The sequence below is a fragment of the Ochotona curzoniae genome, unplaced genomic scaffold, assembly GCF_017591425.1.
Source record: "Ochotona curzoniae isolate NIBS_2020 unplaced genomic scaffold, NIBS_Ocur_1.0 scaffold_4505, whole genome shotgun sequence".
Lineage (NCBI taxonomy): Eukaryota > Metazoa > Chordata > Mammalia > Lagomorpha > Ochotonidae > Ochotona > Ochotona curzoniae.
Genome location: NW_024467118.1, coordinates 41,402,604 through 41,425,271, shown reverse-complemented (window position 1 = coordinate 41,425,271; position 22,668 = coordinate 41,402,604). Strand labels below are relative to the sequence as shown.

General features: G+C 36.9%; 1 protein-coding gene across 2 annotated transcripts in view; it reads left to right on the top strand.

Moving 5' to 3' along the window:
- Positions 1-22,668, top strand: part of ASB5 (ankyrin repeat and SOCS box containing 5) — a 50,213-nt gene that overhangs the window by 7,741 nt on the left and 19,804 nt on the right. The window contains exon 3 of one of the 2 annotated variants that reach the window (XM_040966493.1): positions 1,648-1,934. In XM_040966493.1, coding sequence (XP_040822427.1) covers positions 1,739-1,934 — 196 coding nt within the window. In that variant the 5' untranslated portion in view covers positions 1,648-1,738. Of the gene's footprint in view, positions 1-1,647; positions 1,935-17,823; positions 18,145-22,668 lie in introns of those variants that run through there. The other variant, XM_040966496.1, reaches the window with a different exon arrangement.

The window sequence follows — 22,668 nt, the reverse complement described above, 5'->3', positions numbered from 1 at the left end:
GTCTGTGCCCTGTGTGGTCAGGCATCGTCGTCATGCCTGATGGAAGACTAACTGGAGAGTAATCACCACGGATTTACCTGTCCCAGTCTCACCACCAGTGAAAGAGGAACACTTAATCTTCAGTACTGGAAGATGATTTTTAATGATCCTCAATGGGAAATGGCACATTGGGCCCAGTCCGTGATTGTTCACCTAGTCCTGCTCTGCTTGTGACTAAGGTCTGCTTTCATTCTAGTCTATCAGTCCAATCCTTCTTCTCAGAAACCACCCCAGGGAAAGAAGCATTGCGTTCTATTTGAGTCACTTTTAATTCACTTTTTTTTTTTTTTTTTTTAGTTTACTTGAAAGACAGGGTACCCCCTCCCCCCACACACACACGTAAATGAAGCGGAGGCAGACATGGTGGTAGTTTGGCCCTTTTCTTATGAAGTTTTCATGGAAGTCAGCTCAACTGTGCATAAAAAGTCAACACAAAGACAGCTAACCCCTAACACTTACCAGTACAGCCAATTATTGATGCATGTTTCATTACAAAACAAGCTACTTCTATATTCTAATGTCTCTAATGTTATCTCTCATTTTGAAACTTCTTGGAGTAAGGAAGTGATAAAAGAGGCTCCAAACCTAGTCATGTAAATATAAATAAACTTGCTGCATGCTCTGATAATACCATGATACTTTACATTTTGGGTTTGAATGCTACAATATTACCACTCTACATCATTTTTTTCTAATAGTTTACTATTTCTCTTTTTAAATTACAGCCTGCCTAGCAGGGTTGATAAATACAGCCGCATTTCATTGAAGAATTTTTTAAAAACACATTTAACACAGATTTTGGGTCTAAAATCTATCCTGTTTGGTTGATTTGGGCCAGGTTTGGTGAAACATTTCTGTTTGCTTGATAATTCTTCATATGCCACTTCCTCCAGGAACTCCTTTCTGACTCTTCCGTAAGCTCCTAAGTACAAGGCTTATCTTCTTTTTGTTGCTGTGTCACCTGGCCCTTACCCTTATTGTATTTATCTGATTCCATGTCTATTATTTAGACTATAAAACCCTTGTGCTAGGGCCATTATATCCATCTTTGCCCATTAGCTAGGAAAATGTTTGGCACATAACAGGTTCCTAGTATTCACTAGGTAAATTCACTACAGTATAAAATTATTTGCCAATCTCACCAATGTAAGAAAAATAAAAATTTTTTAGCAACAGTGAAAGCAACATAATTGGCTAATTTGATGAGTAACCATTAAGATTTAAATCATGAATCATTCATAATCTAACTCACATCTGTAAATAGTATCATTTTAAAACTTTAAATTGATGGACTTAATCTTGTTCGATATTATCAGTATCATTTAAATTAACATAGGAACTATGTACAAAAAGGCTTGCAACTGTTTTTCTCAATTAGGTATAAAAAAGGAGGAATAATTACATATATTTCAGTGTGTGGTTCTGATATTCAGAGCTGAAAGGTGGGGTGTCATTTTAAGAATGGAAAGTCAGGAGACTTGAGACACATGATGCAGTTGGTTCCATGGAATATTGTCAGACCAATAAGAGTTTGTGGAGAACTTTTATGGACAGTATAAATATTTTGAGCTGTAGGCATCATTACCAGCTGATATTTTCTTTCTTCAGGACCAGCTGTTCAGGAGCATCCCGGACTTGAGCCAGGCACATTTGAGACTTGGCTCGAACTGAAGAGTGCCGGGCACACTCTTCTGCAGCAATGTCGGTGTTAGAAGAAAGCCGACCGTTTGCTCAGCAGTTATCCAATGTCTACTTCACGATACTTTCACTCTTCTGTTTCAAACTTTTTGTGAAAATCAGCCTTGCCATCCTTAGTCATTTCTACATCGTGAAAGGCAACCGCAAGGAGGCAGCGAGGATAGCAGCTGAATTTTATGGAGTAACCCAAGGACAAGGTATGTTTATGATAACGCTCTCCTGTTACAAGTTGAGTTCAACTCTCATTTGATCCACAGTCCAAGAAAACGTCACATGTTTTCTTTATGGACTTCAAAGTGAAGATTTTGTAAACTTCGCTTTAGGAAAATAGTTATAACTTACTGCATAGTTTTATGAAGAAGCAAAGTACTTTTTTGTGTCAATGTTTAGATTAAGAAAAACAGATAGTATTGCAAAATAAAGATTATATTATTAAAATACATTTTTCTACTAATAAACATGTAGTAAGCTTTAAATGTCATTTGCTAAGTTTGTAGATTGGTTTAAAGGTAATCACACTCCAGTTGTCCTTTAACATAGCCACGTATTTCTAAGTCAAATCTTTGGTTATGTTTAAGGTAAGTATATTGCATGACAATTACTTAAGATTTTTGTCTCTTGCAATTTTATTTTAATAAAATTAACCATTTTAATTTTTTAAAAAGCACAAAAAATGAAAGCTTATGACATGTTTACCTAATGGAGTTGTTTTTGTTTTTAACTAAAAGGTTTAAAATTGGGAAGTCACTTTTTTTTATGTATTCACTTTTTATTATATTTTATTTTTTACAATCTTTACATGGTTAATTAGGGCTCAAGGGCTATAGGGAAGTGGGTAAGACTATTATTTCCATATTGTTTCCTTCATGTATCTGAGATAAAGGAGGATATTGAGGGAGAAGTCATGTTCTAAAATTTTTTTTCTACACTTTTGAATTCGTGATATCATTCTTTTCAAAATCTTCTGCTGTGTCAGTATACCTTTTGAGTAAAGGTGGGAAATCTTTAATATGCTTAAAGTTGAACGAATAGGATTTTCCTGAGAGACATAGTTCTTGTGTAAAGTGAGAAATGTATGTGGTCATTCAAAGTAAGGAATATCTAAATGGCAATCTAAAACTCCCACAGATAAGTCAAAATCTGCAAAAAGATAACAAAGTTTAATTTCTTACATATCAGCACAGGATAGGTACAGATGTTCTGAGATCCAATTGAAACTTAAAAATTGGTTGTGATATAGAATATTTGTATACACAACAACAAACACAGAAAACTACATTTAAACAAAAGCAACATTTAAATATAAAACTAAATGTATTATATGGTAATGAGGTGATAGAACTAAGTCTTCTGGACAACCCGTAGCTCATTATCTCATAGTCAAATCGTATGGATTATTACAATTACCATGCAGGAAAATATGCAATGCTGACTCCAAAGAAGAAGCATTTCTGTAGATTATCAAATGCTATGGAAATGCGTTTTGATGAATTTAAAAGTTGAAAGAAGCAGTCATCCTTTTTCAGCCTGACCTTAGAGCTCTTCTGGGAAACCATGGAAATGTCTTCCGTGTTTCCATGGACTCTTAGGATTCTGTCCTAGGATATAGTGAAACTCAAGGATTTTGTTCCAAGAGAGAACAAAGGAAGGAAACCAGTAATTACTCATAGAAATTGCTTTCCTGGGATTTAAGGTGAAAATAAAGCATCTTAACATAATAATTCTTTTTTAATCTCTTCATTCTATTAGTTAATTCTTTCCTTCCCAGGAAACTGCTGCTGTCTGCATTTTAACATAGTTCCTCCCCACTTTTATTTGCTGTAACTAAAATATTTCAATTTTGTTTGTGCTTTTACAGTTAAGTAGTTAGGTTTAGTTGTCTTTGTTTAATCTAGCAATTCCCTTCTTCCTAGGAAAGATTATCACCTTCATTTCATTTTGAGTTAGGTTTCTCAATCCTACTTTCAAGGCTTAGCTAGGTTGCTCCCCAACATTTCTGATATGGAGTTGCCAAATTCCATGAAATGAGAGATGTTGTGTGTATTTCTACACCTTCCATAATCGTGGAAGATCCACGAGAGTATTCTGGATGTCCTCCCCATCGACAGTTGTATTTTGATAAGAAATAAACTGTTTTCCAGATGCTGTTGCAAATCAGCTCATTGTATCAGACAACTGTAGTGTGATTTTTTGCAAAGCAGTTTCTCATAAGCCCTGAGACCATGGTATCATGTGTGAGATTGCTGGAGATCTAAACAGTAGCTAGAAATCTTGAAAGTTCCTTCTTAATTTTTTTTTTTTTTTGCTAAATCCAGTAAACTTTGCAAATCTACCTTTGAATATTTTTGTCTACCCTATCATCATACTGACAGGATTTATTTTTTGTTGTGCTTTTCTATATCTCTGCCTCTTCTGTTGTCCTTGACGTTAAATACTCTGATTACAATTTTTATATTTCATATGTCAAGTCCACTTGTAAGGCTAGCACTCTGCTTTGAGACTGATAGTGGCATTAAGAAAGGTTGCAAGCTGCTTGCAACAGTGATATGAACCACCCCAAGGCAAAAAGGAATGTTGGAGAAAATAGCTGAATTTGATGGAATGACTGCAAGGGCCTGGAACAAACCATGAACTACTAATGGTAGAGCACACTTTAGGGTCAGGACAGTACGTTTTCAGATCCTACCTTAGACTTTATAGAAGGTCAACAGTTTCACCTAGAAAAATAAAGTGTCAGTTCTAAGTACCTGATTTTATTGTTTGCCACCCTTAAGCACTTCACATTCTAAATGAGGAGAAAAGACACCAGAATTCAATCTTGTTACCTCTGCTACCTCTGAGGGTACACATTAGCCAAAGCTGGAATCCATAGCAGAGCTAAAACTTCAAACTCAGCCTCTCTAATATGGGATGCAAGCATCCTAATCACTACTAAACCCCCAGCCACGGACTTTTAAGGCAGTAGAAGTCACTGAAAATTTTAATGTGAGTGGTGGTGTGAAAGTAAGACAGGATATGTATTAAAAAGCCACATCAGGTGAATTTACATAGAAGTAATCTTTGGTGTTGAACAATAGGACAGGCTTAATGTAGGTAAACCAAATAGCATGATACACTAATTAGTGTAGATGAGCATCTACACTAATTTTGTAGAAGTGGCTTTGATAGAAAAAAAAATCATGAAACAGAAAATCAAGAAAAAAATGAATTTAAAGAGGCTTAAAAGCAGCATTGTCAGAGCAATCAAATGTTACTGTAGGGTAACATAGCATCTCCCAGAATTATGTTTTAATATGCCCTTGGAAGGGAGTTTGATTAGCCACACAGGTAATACTTCTACGCTCTACCCAAGGCACCCTGGGAATCTGGACCCCTAGCTGTTTGTTGAGTATTGTGGTTCAACTACTTGTTCCCACTATGAAGTGCCAATTATGAAATAGTGAAATAAGAGTCAAATTTTAGTCTTTATTGAACTTTTTGTTTATTTAACGTATTCCCATCCCAGGGTGCAGAGGCATTTGGGAGGCTAGGTATGGCTTCTCTCCTTATCTCTCCTTATCTCTCACCCACCTTCCTGCAGCCCTTGACCCTTATCACCCTACTCAACTGTAAAAATCATCAAAAGTAAAAATAATTAAAAACATACTCCCTTTGTGTCACTTATTTTTAAAATCACCAAATAGCTTTCTGTTTATGATTTCTGTTATCTAGATCTGCCTATTAAGAGGATGGCTTGATCTACACAATGTTTTACTCCATTTGATAGTTTTAGTTTTTGTTGTAAATTAGTAGGTTTGCATTGGGCACCAATCATCAGTATTTCTTGGTCTTTGAGTTCTAAGTCTGCCTTTCAGGTGAGAGTTTACTCCAATGGGGCTGTTAGATCAGGTTTCTGAGACTGCAAATCCAAGACCAAATTCTTGAATCTGAGTACATCAAAGCGCTGTGTCCCTGTGAGGCTAATTGAAATATGACAAGTATTTGATGAAACATTTGAAAAAGGATGGATAGCTGGCACTGATGTGGTTAGTTTTGACATTTTTTTTTTAAATTAAAACAGTGAAAGAATGAAAACAAAGGCACATTTAAAAATTAATTTTCATGCATCTATACAGAATCCAACTATCCCATAATATGGATAGTAACTGGATATCCTTTCAGCATTCTTTCCTAAGGATTAGAAGAACAGTAGACATTTGGGGCCTTTCGAGAATGCGCATAACTATGTGAAATGACATGAAGGCATCCTCTCTCCATCAAGGCAGCTAAAGTTTCCATGTCACCATTACCTACTAAGTAAAATAGAAACTTTCAGAAATACATAAGCTCTTTCAGAAGCCTTATGGTCTTAAACTGTGGGGAGAGTACAAACAAACTGAAATTCAAAGCCAAAATGCCACTCATGTTCCTAAATAGAATCGTTGGCTCACCTCAACTGTCAAGTGTGCACCTTGATTTAAACGAAAAGTGATGTTGATATGAAAAGCTCATCCATTGAAAATCTGCTCTTCACCATCATAATGCTGCAGGGTGCCATGTGAATAGGTGAATCAGGTGAGGCTGCCAAAATCTTCATCCTTTGAAAAATGTCTCATACACTGTAACTGCACTTAAATAATTACCACTAAGGAAACAATGGTAAGTTGTGATGCAACTGCCCACAGAATGCATCTTCGATTAACCACCAAGACGACTCGTGAACACTCTAGTTTTCCAAACTTTCCCTCCTTCTCTGCAGAAACAATTTCTATCAACCATGACATGAAAGATTTAAGTCATTTGTAGAATGAAATGGTGAGCTAAATACATTCCTGAATTTAAAAGCCTTGTGTTTTGCTTCTCTCTTGAATTGTGATCCGGAAAGATAAATTTGGACAAGAACAAAGTGTTAGTTCCTTGGCATTAAAATTCAAATACACAGAATCATTATTGCATCTAGGAAAGAAGGAATAGTTCTTCTCAGTGACTCTCTAAAAACAAAAGGAAGAAGGACTAAGTAAAAATGTGAACATTTCTTTCTCACACCTCCCTGTAACTATAATAAAAGTACTAATCTGGTAAAATCTCAAATTGAAGATAAATCTGTGGATATTTACTATAACTTACAGAACCCAATGAAAGAAGAATGGTTAAAGAGAAAAACTTACTGTATAATGAATTTAGTCATAAGCTAATACTTGCCTAATTTATCTGAATTCCCAGAATGTGAAAGAAAATGTTTAAGTAAACAGAATGTTTAAGTTTCAATGGAAAAGGGTAACTATTTTTATTTGTAGAAGTTATTTGGAGTCAAGGATTGAAATTGTTATAATCATTTAAAGCATAATTGAAAGGCTCACAAAATAACTACAAATTATTTCTACAGCATTATAGTGATAATTTTTATCATTTCATTCTTTTGAAATACAAAGTAAGTAGAAAGGGGACAAGTAATTTGTACAGTTTGTAATTATTCTAAGGTTCATAAGGCAAATGTGATTTCTGACAAACGGTTGAGACTGAATGCAATAGATCTGTAAGGAAATTAGACCTGTCAAACTTGCTGTTAAGGTAGAGAAAGAAACTATAATTTTCTCTACCAAAACATAATAATTATTTTGGTCCTATTAATGACACACAGGACAAACAATGTCTTTAATACTGAAGAAAACACCTCAAATAGAAACTGGAAGTTAAAATCTCATGACATGTAGCATAGTGATTTGTTCCAACAAAAATTGCTGTTACTATTCAAAAATACTATAACATGGCCCATAGTTTAGTGATGTAGATTCATATTGGTAAGAAAAGATAATAAAATTGCAATAAATTATAATTGCCAAATAGTTGCTTCAATTGTGCAGTACCAGTACATATCTACTAGCACATGTTCCATTTAGCATCATGTCAGCTCATTAAGTAGACAACTTCAGAATTTGAGTCATTGACTTTGTTGGTACGTGAATTTAGCTCAGATATGTTTAATATATGTTGACTTTCTTTGGTTAATAACTGGAACAAATGGAATTTCAACTTAGATCTCATTTACTGACCTGCTATTTTAAAACCAATGGCCTCTTACACTTCTTGGTCTTTCATGTTAGGAAACCAATAGCAAGTAATTATTTCCATTTTTCTATAGCCAAAAGGATATTAGAAAACTGTTAAGGCTTACTAAGTGTACAATATACAAAGTTGACCAAAACTGCTAGTTAAAATAAGCATTTTGTTTTATGCCTTTAGAGACTCAACTTGTCATTATTACTCAGATACTCCCTCTGATAAGCTTCATAAAGCAAAGCCAGGTTTTCTGTGGTAGAATATAGGCTTAGGGCAAAGCATTGCAAAGTTTGATTTGTGAGGCCAGGATTGTAGGCAGAAAGTTACCATGTGAAGCCTGATGTCGCAGTTTCACAATTACATGCAGATTTTATTTTTACAATTCTATTTTGCCAGAAAAAAAAAAGCCCCAAATTTTCTTGGGGTTGTTGTTATGATGCAGTGGGTTAAATTACAACCTGTGACCCCAGCAACATATACAAGTGTTGCTGCGAGTCCCAGCTGCTCCACTTGGAATCCAGTATTCTGCTCACGTGTGTGGGAAAGTAGCAGAAGATGGTCCAAGCACTAGGGCACCTGCCGTGTATATAGGAGACCCAAAAGCGGTTGGCAGCTGTGACCATTTGGGGAGTGAACCAGTGTGTAAGATCTTTTTCACTCTGTCTTCCTCTCCCTCTGTGACTATGCCTTTCACATCAATCAATTGATCAATAAATCTTTAAAAAAGAAATTTTTCTTGACAGAAATTCTTTGGAAATAAATATTTTCTTAGGGAAAGCCTGGCCAAATTCCTGCCCATGGCTCTACATTGTAAAACCTCAGCTGGTCCTGGCTTCTGTGATCACTTGTAATAGCATGGGACAATTTTCTGGATATTCCTGGAGTCAGTACCACAGCAAATCGAAGCTACATAACCTGTGACACACCACAGCGCCGGGTATCAACATCCCCTGCCAAAGGCTCTTGTCCCTTTCTTCTCTTTTCTCTTAATCCCTGGAAGCTGAAAATAGAACACAAAAAAATGACAGCATTAACAGGGAAGTACTGAGTCAGCTATTTCAAACAGTTGGTTTTTTCCCTCTATTATTTTTTTTTTCTGTTCCCTTCTGACAGCTGGTCTTTCCAAGAAGTGACCAAAATATAGCTTCTTACTAGACAGATCTTACAGAAGACTTTGTTTCTGTTGTGAAGAAGGAGAAATGTAAGTTGTTCTTAAGTAGGTGAAACAAGAAGATAAGGGTGCAAAATTATTTCATGGAATCATTGAAAAAGCTCCAACTGTGACCCATATTTTAAGTTATGTGGAGCCTTATACATTGCTTTGTATAGGCACTTTCCACTTGATCCACAGTTACACCTACAAAGGTTATCTGAACATGGCTAAGCTTCTTCTTCTTCTTCTTTTTTTTTTTTTTTTTTAGTAAAATAATGATCATAAATAATGATTTTTTGTTTTCTTTATTCCAAGTTAGGCTATTATCAGTTTATTATTAAGGAAAATAATTACCGTCAAAACAATAGAGAATTAGTACCGCTACATGCAAAATCCAAGATGCTGGCTTCCTCCTGTGGTTTGTGCAGGCAGGCATGAACCTCAATCTAAAAGTAGAAGCAGGGTTTTCCTATGGAAACTTGGCGGGAATGTGATGAAGCACAAAGAGTTTTCTCAAAACAGAGTATTTCATGGTGATTTCACAGCCTTGTTTTGCTTCTAAGTAGTGGGAAAGTATATGGCATGGTTCAGTACACTCTGGTCTTTAATACTTACCTAAGAAATAATACTGATTTACAATAATGACCATTTGTTCTCTGGGATGGGATGGTAGAAGTTCATTCCCATAGGATTGAAATTATAAGATTTTATTTATTTATTTTTAAAGAGCCAGGAACTTCTTCCAGGTCTCCCATGTGGGTGCAGGGTCCCAAGGCCTTGGGCCATCCTGGACTGCTTTTCCAGTAAACAGGGAGCTGGATGGGAAGCTCAGCAGCCAGGATTAGAACCGGTGCCTGTATGGGATCCTGGCGCATTCAAGGCAAGGACTTTAGTCACTAGGCTACTGCGCCGGGCCAGAAATAATAGAATTTTAGTAGAGTTGCCATTTTTCAAAATAGTGACTGCTACATACTTTAAAAATTATGTTTTATATTTAGCAAAATATCATCCACATGTCAAGGCGCTTTAAAAAGCCCATGGAAAGATATGTGTTAAATATATACACAAATTGCAAACTTTTGCAATCAATATAAACTAAACTTTTAATTTTATTTCCCTAAGTCCCATTTGAAGTCTACCTGTACAGTCACATAGGTCAGGATCTGTCCACACTAGTGTTTGATAAATTACGTATAATACAACTTCTGATAAATTACTGCATTTTGTCATACTATATGAATGTGATACTTAATGGAGTTCCTTTGGAAAAATTCATTTTATAAATACAAATTTTTACACTACATTTTCTTAAATTGAAATATATTTCTATGTTTCTTTTCCATTAAATATTGTGTGGTATTGTATATGGAGGAAAGATGAGAAATGTAAAAAAAAAAAAAAGTAAGTATCTTTTCCTTGTAAAAGGAATCAAGGAATCTCCAGTTCCTTGTAGCTGCACCTCCTAGGAGGGTGACTCAGGAGCCTCCTTGGATATCTTCTGTTCTTAGACTTCCCCTTACGTGCGCTACCTCCAACAATCTGATAATAACATGTTATGGTTTCATTGTGCTTCACAAAGTCTTTTCGCCCCCATAACTGTAATCCATGCAAGAAAACAGTGTCATACACATCCTTTTGAAGAGAAAGAAGCACAACTTGAAAATGTAGAACCCTTTCTCAAGATGACTGATATCCTCAAAGGAAGTAAAAACATGAGCACTGATCTTCATCTTGCTTATCACATATCCTTACCATTAGTGACACTTGGCTTTTTGCTTTATTTGATGCAATTGACAATGTCCTTTTAAGGAGCTGTTCTCTATTAGACCACTGTCTGCCTTCAGGATCCTTGTTGCTATCCTAGCAAGATGAAGTAATTCTTCCTGTGCTGCTTTATGCCTCTCCTCGTACAGCCTCAACAAGCTCAGGACTGACGATGCCATGAAGTTGGCATACTGTTGGCTTGTAAGCCTGATGAAGACTGGGACTCATTTCATCCTCACAGCACAGAAAAAGAAGGCCTAGCACAGAGCAGCTAGTTAATAAGCTTTCAAGAAGAAATAAAGGAATTAGGAAAAGAAGGCTGATCGTAAGGGGATTCCAACTTTAGTTGTGTTTTATTTCCACTTTCAACATAGGGTATGCCAATCCTACTAACATATGGCTCAGTGTTGTAGATTTTCACCTGTCAAATTGCTCTGTAAATCTATGCCCCGGATTCTTTCTTCATGTTTCAGTTAGTACAGTAGTTGGCATGATTAAAACAAACCCAATCTAGAAATCATGTTTTTGCCTGTAGAGACAAGTAGCTTATTCAAACAGAGTGTACTGGAAAATTGTAGTGGAGGTCTGGTCTGCCTCCAGTGATAGGAATTCTATTTTCCTCTGGTCAGTGTAACAACAGGAACCCCATCTCCCACCACAATGGCTTAGGCTTCTAGTAGATACAAATGGACAGGGGCCCAGAGAGTACCCATAGGAAACTCGGGGCATATAAGTGCTGCCAACCTGGCATGTAAAATTGGAGTTGAGGCAAGCATACATGGGATTTCTAACTTTCTGTGCTTTCCTCTCTTTGGAAATAACTTCTGAAAGCATGTTTCCATTTTCACAGAAAATAGCAACACAAACCACCTTGCAGTGATGCGGCTCCCTTGATTGATGATGAAGCTGTTTGTAACTGAAACTGTGGGGAGGAGGAGGATTATGTGTAAAATTGTTCTTACATTAAGTCCTTGTCCCTGGTGTGTATCAAATTTTGTCCCCTGCAGCTGTTGTCTTCAGAGTAAAGAACTCAGATTGCTGATTTCATCCTTGTATGGATTTGTGACCCTTGTAAGATTTCAAGCTGGCAATTGGTAATGATGAAGCCGTGAGTGGACAAAGGGGGAAAGAGAATGAAATGCTCAGAGAAGTGTTATTTTGTGAGAACAGTAAATATGGACTCTTACTTTCAGATCAGGGACTGTTCTAAATATGTAGCATTACAAACTCATTCAATTCTTAAAAAACACATAATGAAGTGACATTGATGATCAGAACCGACTTGGCCTGATATTTTATATATGTTTATTTAAAGGTATTTGCATGTGGTGCTTGGTGGTGCTTGTGGAAAGCAGCCATTCATGGCTCCAGTCTTGCTTTGCTGGTGATCCTGTTAGTGGCTCATGCCAGCTGTTCTCCTTCAACCTTGGTTTCTCTGTCGGAAAAATGTGGAAGTCAGAGAGGATAAGTCGTTTTTGAATAAAGTTTTTTAGCTATTGACCCTTTCTTTGGTGTGGTGTTCTGGAAGCTCATGTTATAAATCGGACAAAGCTGAGCTGCACTGTTTGAAGAAACAGCCACCCCGATTTGCCAGCTCTCTGAGGTAGTTCTGTTAGACTCACAAGGCACTTTGAAGTCATTTGAAAAGCACTAAAGCAGATGACATCCAAGCCCACATTTAGCTCCGAAGTGCGATGGTTCTTTCATGTCCTTTTGACTTCTCGTGAATCATTTCTGTACTAGAGAAGCTTTTATCACAGAGAAGCCAAGTTACCTTTTGTGAATTCATTGCACTCGTGACCTTCAGCCAGAGCATGGACAATCTTAGCAGACTGAACTGCTGCAAGTCACCAAATATCATGCCTTGGTGATTGCTTCACTCCTTCTGGTTTTGTACACAGTATTCTCTAAATCACTTTCTTTCAAGGCTTGAGCAAGGTAACTTGAAGCACATTGTTAGTAATGTTGCTTAGCCACCCTGGAGTACCCTTCAACCGCAGATTTTCTCATCTTCTCTGCAGAGAACTCCCAATACTAAGAGAAATACTAATATGCCAGAAAACTCCTGGGTCATCTTGGGTGCTCTGTTGGTTCTAGACAGGTAAACAGAAATGAAGTCTCCTATGGCCCCTCAGCTGTGCAGTAGTCAGCAGATTCAAGCAGTCAGGGCTAACAGAGAGTGGCAGTAACTCTGCAGCTTAGAATAAAACCTTAGAGCTTTGTTTTTCTAGTCTCTTACCGAAGACTGTGTTTTCCGTTAACCTTGGTCTGAATTTTAAAGTCTTTTTGGCTGAGCTTATCTGGTCATTTGTATCATTTTAATAATAAAACATACTATATCCAGAAAAAAAAAGATCCCTTTATAGCTTTGCATAAAGAGATGTAATAATAGGAAGCCTGCACAGGAAATGGAGCATTTTTAAACTACAGAGGCCTTTCCAATCACTATACCTTCTCGGGCCACAAGGAGGACAGATGACATTTATAGAAATGATTTATTGTTTTTCTTTATAATTTTAGCTCATGTGTATATCCTCAATTTAGTTTAGTTTAATCTGATTTTGCTCTTTATATAGATTGGATTGTTCTCTATTATTTCAGTGCTTTTTTTTCACAGAAAATTAACATAAACTTACCTGGATGTGTTTGGAGTGCTTTTGTTTTCAGTGCTATACATTTCATTCATCACTGTGGGCAACAATGAATGGCACTGCTGTAAATATCCAACACAAATAAGTTTGCATAGCTCTAGGAAGAGAATCACCAAGTCACTGGGCATGTAAACCTTCAGTGGATTAGGGAGAACCACACTGTTTCCATACATATGAAATCAGCATGTATGTAAGCCTGCAGTACTTTCTCTCCTTGCCATATTAGCAACAGATTGGTATTATTAGTATTCTTTCTAGTGTGAATCGTTTAGGTATTTAGGGGTCTCTTATGTTTAATTTTTATTTCTCTAATTATGAATATATATATATAATATATACTATATTGTATATACTATGTATATATATATATATGTATATATATATATTACTTTGCCAAATATTTTGTCTCTGGTCTATTGGTCATTCTACTCTTTTTTTTTTTACTGAGTCTTATAAGTTATTCATGTGTTCTTAAAATTACTGGGAAAATGAAAATTTTAAATAAGTACTCACAAATATCTTTTGCAGCTTGATGGTTCATTTTTTATGGTTTTCTGTGACCATAAGGTCACATTCATTAATCTCTCCCATTTTTTGTTAATGTTCATAATTTATTTTAAAATTCCTTCCTTACTTCAAGGCAATAAAAACATTTTCTACATTCCCCTAAAGATTATTCTTCTTTTTTAATTTCTTAATTTTTATTACTGTAAGGAGCACAGATTTCCAGTATTTCGTGGGGACAATTCTAAGATAATAACCACACCTCTCTGCCTCCTCTAATTCTGCTCTTTCTCTCTCTTTTTTTTTTTTAGTTTTTACAAAGATATAATTTCAGTGTACTCTATAAACACAGGCAAATATATGCAATAGGAAGCCATTGTGCTTAGTGAAAAAAGCCAGTCCCAAAGAGACAGACATCATGTGTTTTCTTTGGTATATAGTAGTTACAAAATGAACATATTATGACTCGATTGCTTTTGATAGCACTTGATTACGCTCCTGTGAAGCTATTGTCTCTATACATTTATTTTTGAATATTGTGGTTACTGGGCAATAATATTTCTTTCAAACTAACTCACTTAGATTTATTTTTGGATGATTAAGCATATTTTTCCTAAGTAGATGGTCAATTATATTCACATCACTTATTGGAAAGTTACTTACTTAGTCTGTGTCACTACAGTGCTCACTCTACACCAGTTGGTGTCTGCATATGTGTGCTTGTATGCTCTCGTATAAATTAGTTTCTCTTGAAAAGAGGATCTACTGATTCTATAACTTTAGAATATGTCAGTTCTACTTTATTGTATTTCTTTCCAGTTTTGATTATTCCTGGAAATTTGGAACTCCATGTATCAGTTTTCAAAGAAACTTTGGTGGTTCATGTGTTGGGTTTGTGTTCTGGTTTAAAAAAAAAAAAGATTTATTTAAAGGGAGTGAGAAAGAGGAGAGAATCCTCTCACCACTGATTCATGTCCTAAAGTTGGGCCAAACCAGTCAGGAGCCACAGAGCTATGCTTATAGAACCTCTTCCTAACAATGAACTGATAAATAATTAAGATGACCTAGCAACTTCTGGCTTCAAATGATAAATTACCACAAGTAGAGTTGCTGAGGTAAGCAGTGAATCTTTTTTTTTTTTCATGATTTATTTATTTTTATTGGAAAGTGAGATATACAGAGAGGAGGAGAGACAGAGAGGAAGATCTTCCATCCAAGGATTCACTCCCCAAGTGACTGCAACGTCTGATGCTGAGCCAATCCGAAGCCAGAGGCCAGGAACCTCCTCCAGGTCCCCCACGTGGGTGCAGGGTCTCAAGGCTTTGGGCTGTCCTCAACTGGTTTCCCAGGCCACAAGCGGGGAGCTGGATGGGAAGTGGAGCTGCCGGGATTAGAACCAATGACCATATGGGATCCTGGCATGTTCAGGGCAAGGACTTTAGCCACTAGGCCACGGCACCGGGCCCTGAATCATATTTATTGAAGAGGCCTTTGACAGTTGGGCTATTTTCCCTTGCTAGAAGATAGAATTGAGATTAATCAAGGAAATAGCTGTTTTTAGAGGAAGAATATCCCTCCAAACTAGGCTGTGAGATCCTATTTCGGAGGAAGTTCTCCAGATCTAAGTTATAGCCAGTATTTGGGAGACAGAGGGAGAAAACCCCAGCAGTGTATTTATTCAGTGCTTGGAAATGAATGTGGTTTACCTGGGATGGCCTGCGCACCCTCTGAGTTCTGGTGTGGGAGTAGGTGTCACCACAGATCTATGCTGGAAGAATACTCTCTGCTCTGCTGACAAGTTTATGGCCGTAAGTTCAATCTAGTTTTACTTAATGTTGGAGTCTGAATTCAAGTTTAAGCATAATATTTGAAAGCAGTAAAAAAAAATGTATATCATTCAAAATAAAAGAGAGGAAATCAAATTGCAAACAACAAATTTAGAAGACTTCACAAAAAAAGAGTAAAAGAGCCCTAAAATTATGGATCAAATATAAGGCACCCAACTAACATGGGTAAATAAATCTAAACATGCACAATTACTAGTTAAATAAATACAAGTTTTTGTAACAGTTTTGGAAACCAACCATCTTAAAAAAAGAATAAGGAAAGTTAATCATATGAGGATAAAGAAAAATGTATTTAAGATACGTGCTGACAGTGTGCTGTTGCAATGTTAACATGAGGAAATCCATAAACATGCTGCTGATGGAAAAGTACTGCCTATGGTTGTTATTTTGTCTATATTGAGAATTTGTGTCTTAAGGTACCACTTGTGATTTTCCTAACCTAAGTGAAATGTGTATGTTAATTCGATACTTTATGACCAATTCCTTGGGACCATCACTGTGACCTGTGGTCATTTCTGAATTTGTCATGTTCATGACAACTTTGGACTCTGCTCTGTCAATGAAAGCTGCATACAATGATTGAGATCCAACGGGATAACAGCTCCTTTCTTCTCTGTGCCTAGGACACCAACACTTGGAGTGATCTAGTAAATATTAAATGAGTGAATGATTGAACAAATTACTTCAAATATCTCATTCATTTGTAATACAGCTGAAAATAGTGTACTTTTATTATTAAGTTTATGAGTGTCACTCATATTTTAAGCCATTATGTGTTTTGAATGAAAATTGTCTTTTATTGCTTTCTTTGTAACAAAGGACATTATCTGTGCCTTTTCTGAGAAAGCATCATATTATGCAATTCAATATTAAAAATTCCCAATTCAGAGATCTATTCCTTTCTTTTTTTTTTTTAAGATGTATGTTTATTGGAAAGGCAAATTTACAGGGAGAATGAGAAACAGAGAGAAAGATCTCCCACCTGCTGGTTCATTCCCCAAGTGGCCACAACAGTTTTGCTGAGCTGATTCAAAGCCAGAAGCCAGGAACTGCTTCTGGGTCTCCCACGTGGGTGCAGGGTACCAAGGATTTGGGCCGTCCTCTACTGCTCTTGCAGGTCACAAACAGGGAACTGGAAGGGAAGTGGAGCAGCTAGGACACAAACGGGCACCCAAACAGGATCTCAGATTTGAAAGTGAGAGGATTAGCCAATTGAGCCATTATGTAGGGCCCAACATATTTCCTTTTATAAAATTATGTAAGATACATTAAAAATTTAGCTACAATTTAACTATTGAACAAACAAGTATTTGTGTCCACTGAAACTCATCTTTGGGCCCGGTGCAATAGCCTAGCGACTAAAGTCCTTGCCTTGAACATGCCAGGATCCCATATGGGCGCCAGTTCTAATCCCAGCAGCCCCACTTCCCTTCCAGCTCCCTGCTTGTGGCCTAGGAAAGCAGTCAAGGATGGCCCAAAGCCTTGAGACCCTGCACCCACGTTGGAAACCTGGAGGAAGTTCCTGGCTATGGCTTCGGATTGGCACAGCATCAGACATTGCGGTCACTTGGGGAGTGAATCATTGGAAGGAAGATCTTCCTCTCTGTCTCTCCTCCTTTCTGTATATCTCACTTTCCAATAAAAATAAATAAATCTTAAAAAAAAAAACCCTCATCTTTGAAATACGCTTCATTGCTGCTTCAGTCTTCTGTGCTTTAGGGCCAGGAACATTTTCCTCAACAGAAACCCTTTATATTCTTTTGTTTTAAAATTTGCATTAAAAAAATATGTTTTGGAAACCATCTAACCTTAGTATTGCGAATTGTATTTAACTGAGTTTAATATATTGTGCTAACAAATTTTTAATGGTGCCAAAGTTGGTCAAACTGAAAATATCTTCTCCTATGGCATTATTACTCAAGGCCTTGCACATACCTGCTAATAAACTTCCCCAAACACTAGGTTCAAGCCCAAGTTTTGCACATGTGGTTCTCCAATTATCTCAGAAACATTTTCTCTAACTGTGATTTTTTTTTTCAAACTCATGGGACCTTTTCTAATTAATTCCAATCAGGAGAAAAAATATCATGAATCATAGTCTGCCATTTTTAGGTATCCCAGCAACCTTGACATAAGAAGTGAGTGGCCCTTGAAACAAAGGTTAACTGTTGGCTAACAATCGCTCTGTTTTCCTACATGCTCATGTCAGGCCTGCCCACGGACTTCATCTGCCCTCATTCACTGTCACTAAGGCAACAGATTTAGGTACTCATGTCTAAATAAAATAGAATAAAAAAGAATGGAGCAAGAATGGGACTCACTGATGACTCTCAAAACTTATATGAATGCCAAGGCTTGTAAAGAGACCCAGAGCAGCCAAACCTCAGAGAACCGAATAATGGTCTGTTCCAGATGCGTCTTTGCAAGGGTGAAAATTTGACACTAACAGGTAAAACAAAATTTTAGATCTATCTTTGTGACCATGGAAAGTGAAGATTTTACCTTGTACATAGTCCTCGCTTATTGGAGGAGCAGCTCGCTAAAAAGTGAAAAATCTTGCTTTCTGAAGAAAGACATTCTGAAAATGGTGAGGTTGCAGATTTTTGTCCCAAAATAATCATTTGAAGTTATGTCAAATCATAGATCATTACATAAGGCAATTTTTAAATGGAACTTCTCTTTTGAAGATATTTTACCAACTTGTTTTATTGATATTCTGAAATTACTGTTCATGTGTGATTTAGATACTGCAGTTATGATTACAAAGAGGCATCATATTTTGGAGATGCACACTAACATATTTGTGGATGAAACCAACTATGAAATTTGCCTCAAAAGAATCCTAGAACGCTGTTTGTGAGGGAAGTGTGTGGGGTAGAGCGGTGGTACCAGATCAGCTATGAGTTGCGAGTTGTAGAAACTGGCTGTTGTGAAGATGCGGTATGTTTGAAATATCCTTTCGTGAAGTGATACACAGTGTCAACCAAATTCCATGTAGGAATTGCTTTATCTTAATCATATTTTTCTGTTAGTGAAGGAACAGTTGCTAGACAGTTCCAAGACTCAAGAATATACCCTCAAAAATATCTGTGAGTCCCTCATTCATTAGGTTATCTAAATACCACCTTTTGGAAGCAGTGAGCTCACCAAGTTTATGTCTAGGTGGGTTAGCTAACAAAGAGTTTACATTAGTCTCTTGATTTTATCTCCTGAAATTGATAGTTGGTGATTTCACTTCCTCCCACGTTGGGGAGGGGATTTCTTTATAAAATGTCTTTACAAATAACCATGCCTCGTGTGATAAAACTGCCTCTTACATATCAGCTTTCCAGTATAGAATACTTTCCTGCAGAAGTGGCTCTACTTCTGTGGTGACTTCAGACGCCCTTATCTGAAACATTATCAGCTTTAACATGGCGTTTTGTGGTTGTTAAGAATTGGAGTCCCCAGAAAACAGGTCTTCGTGCGTGCTTTCAGATACGTGAACACTGCTTAAAGTGAAAATAAAACAGTCATTGGCAAGACAATCACTCCTATCTCATATACCGTATCCTTTCTGCAGTTTTAAAATATTATTTTAGCCATTGTGTATTGTGCTATCCCTAATTTATAATTATCTTAGATGGCTTTTCTGAGACGTAGTTCCAAGTCCATTATCTTCTCTAGAACAATTTTTAAATCATTCTTAGTGCTTTATTAGATATCATTTTCTTTAAAACTTCTGCACATTCATTGGACCTAAGAATATCCTTTATTTCATCCAACTAGCTTTTGTATTTATATAGCAGGGTAAGTTTTAGATTCTTACAGTATATGTAGAAATGTCCTAATAAGCTCTTATTTACAACAATCATAGGTACCAAAATTGTTTTTTCATCCAGCCTATTACTCTATGATGTTTGGTTTGGCTTAAGCCATTTATTCAGGGTTAAAATGTTTGGATGGTACCTTGGTCCTGTCATTTTAGGAATGTGTTGTTCATTGGTTTAGTCTTCTGTTTTCATTTTACTGGGATGTTCTTCCCATTTGCCTTTGGTTTCGTTGGGTGCTATTCCTCTTCTCTGTGAAGAGAACATCTTGAAGTATCATTTGTAGGGCAGGTTTGGAAGAGGCAAATTCTTTTAACTTTTCTTTACTGTGGAAGAATTTTATTTCATTTTCAAAGACAAAAGAAAGCTTTGCTGGATATGTTATCCTAGGCCGACAATTCTTTTCTTTTAGAATCTGGAATATGTCACTCCATTCTCTTCTTGCCTATAGAGTTTCCTGTGAGAGATCTCCTGTGAGTTTAACTGGCATTGTTGATTTTGTTATGACTTTTCATTTGAGGGGATGTACAGTAGCTGTGAAATGGAGACTAACATCCAGATGTGAGGATGCAGTGTAAGTATGCATTTCTACTTCCAGACAAAGATGGACTTACAATGAAACTGTTCACTATATCTTGACAATAGGGTGCTGGACTCTCTGCCATTGTCCATGCCTGCAATGATGGACATGTGCATGAAGAACTATATGTTAATAATGATATAGAGGAACTAGGTCGGGGGGTGAGAGGGAATTGGGGAGGGGATAAGGGAAATGGCAGGAGCCTATGGAATTGTATCATAAAATGATAATAATAATAATAAAATGTAAAAATAAATAAATAAAAAAAGAAGGCAAAAAAATCCTCAACAATCATAGGTACCAAAATTGAAATGAGTCTATCCAAAACACATTCACTGTTTGTTGTTTTTTTTAAGGTTTATTTGTTTGTTTCATTGGAAAGACAGATATATATAGAGAAGGAAAGGCAAAAAGAAAGGTCTTCTGTCCATTGGTTCACTCCCCAAGTGTCTGCAGTGCTAGGTGCTGAGCAAATCCAAGCAGCCCGGAGCTTCTTTCTGGTCTCCCACGTGGGTGCAGGTTCCTAAGGCTTGGACTGTCCTTGACTACTTTCTGAAGCCACAAGCCAGGGAGCTGGAAGGGAAGTGGAACAGCTGGGACAAAAACCAGCACCCATACCGTATCCTGGCACATGTAAGGCAAGAACTTTAACCACTAAGCCACTATTCGGGGCCGCACTATTAGTTGTTTTTAACAAAATCATAGAGTACTAAGTGCACTGAATCTTTTTAATATTTTGTTACTTTTTTTCTAGTAAATTAACTAGCAGTTTTGCTCAATTCCATGAAGGCACTTTAAAAAATTGCCTTTGGTGCCCAGCACAATATCGTAGTGGTTAAAGTCCTCTCCTTGCATGCACCGAGATCCCATATGGGTGCGGGTTCTAATCCTGGCAGCTCCACTTCCCATCCAGCTCCCTGCTTGTGGCCTGGGAAACCAGTTGAGGACGGCCCAAAGCCTTGGGACCCTGCACCTGCGTGGGAGACCTGGAAGAGCTCCTTGCTCCTGGCTTCAGATTGGCTCATCTCCAGCCATTGCAGTCACTTAGGGAGTGAACCATCGGATGGAAGATCTTCCTCTCTGTCTCTCCTCCTCTCCGTATATCTGGCTTTCCAATAAATATTAATAAAATCTTTTTTAAAAATTTGCCTTCTCTTTTGATCTATTTAAACTTCTTAAGTGAAATCAATAACTATTTTTTCTTGTTAATTCACTTGGTTGTTTATGTGAATTATTATGTATTCACATCAGCATTGTGAATACATTTGAGCTAAGTATTTGGCTTCATTTTCCCCTCAATGCCTTGGGAATTTGTTTACTATCACTAGATACTGTAGAAAACCTCCAAGTTGTAGTATGTGAATTCCACATCCAATGATTCCAGGAATGCCCACTGCTTGATAGGCTCAGTGGTACAGTATGCAACAGCAGCTATGTTTATATTTAGTTTACAATCATAAGAATATAAACCTGAAAAGTCATAAAAATCTCTCTTTAGTTTTATTAATGCTTCAAGAAGTTTAATTTGGGAATTGCTATGTAATACTAGCATTTACTTTTACTGTACTGTTTGTTGGCTTATGCTGTTCCCTTATGGGAAGAAACTAAAAGGTAATAAAAACAGTGTATTGAAAATTGGCTCATGTAAATACTGGATTACATTGGTCCCTTCAGCATTATTCTATCATGGTACCCATAAAAAAGGTCTAGATGGAGGTGGCTTTGTGTTTCAGTTTAGTTTGAAATATACAGGCTCTTCTGAGACAGTGTGCCAGGCCTAAGGCTTCTAGCTACACTGACCCTCTGTGCTTCACTCACAGAATCGGAATCCAAAATTTTGGAGTTAAATAAGAATCATCATGTTGGAGCTTCTCATAGCATCGAAAACAGCTGTCATTCAGCAGTGTACCACTGATCACACAGTTGGTGGGATTAGGATTTAGCTCAAGAAAGTAAAAAGACGTCCTTGGTATCCAGTAGTAATAACTTTGAAGGAAACATCGGCACTGTGATATCCCAGGAAAAATAATAGGAGAGTGCAAGAGGAGGAATTTCATGGGTCTGATGGTTTTATCCCCTACTTGACTTGTTACATGAAGACATGAGCCCAATAATTTTCTCCTCCATGTATTTTGGAAAATAAAGTCTAAAGAGTAATGATGAAAACTAAAGATAGCAAACAGATTCTGTCACCATTTTTCATCAAGACGGATCTCAGTATGTTAATACTCTGTAACATGATCACCAGCTCACTTAATCCTTGGAGTTCCATCACAGTTCAGTCTGGTCCCTACTCAGTCATGGATGTGTGTGTCTTTCAACACTACATGCCAGAGAAAAATTCCAGGCGCATGTTTGTTTTTTCCTCTCATCCCTCCAGCTATCCCTTCCACTGCCTTTTAGGGTGAAAAAATCTCAGCTATACCTAAATTGATGTCTGACGTCTTTTGGTTTGAAATTGACCTCCAGGAAAATTGTAGTAATTATTTTCCTATATGAATAAGAGGTCTCTGATTTTGTTCTGAACCCAATTCTAAACTTAGAGTCTTTCAAAATGAAAGCATGAGCTAGCTAGCAGCTGACT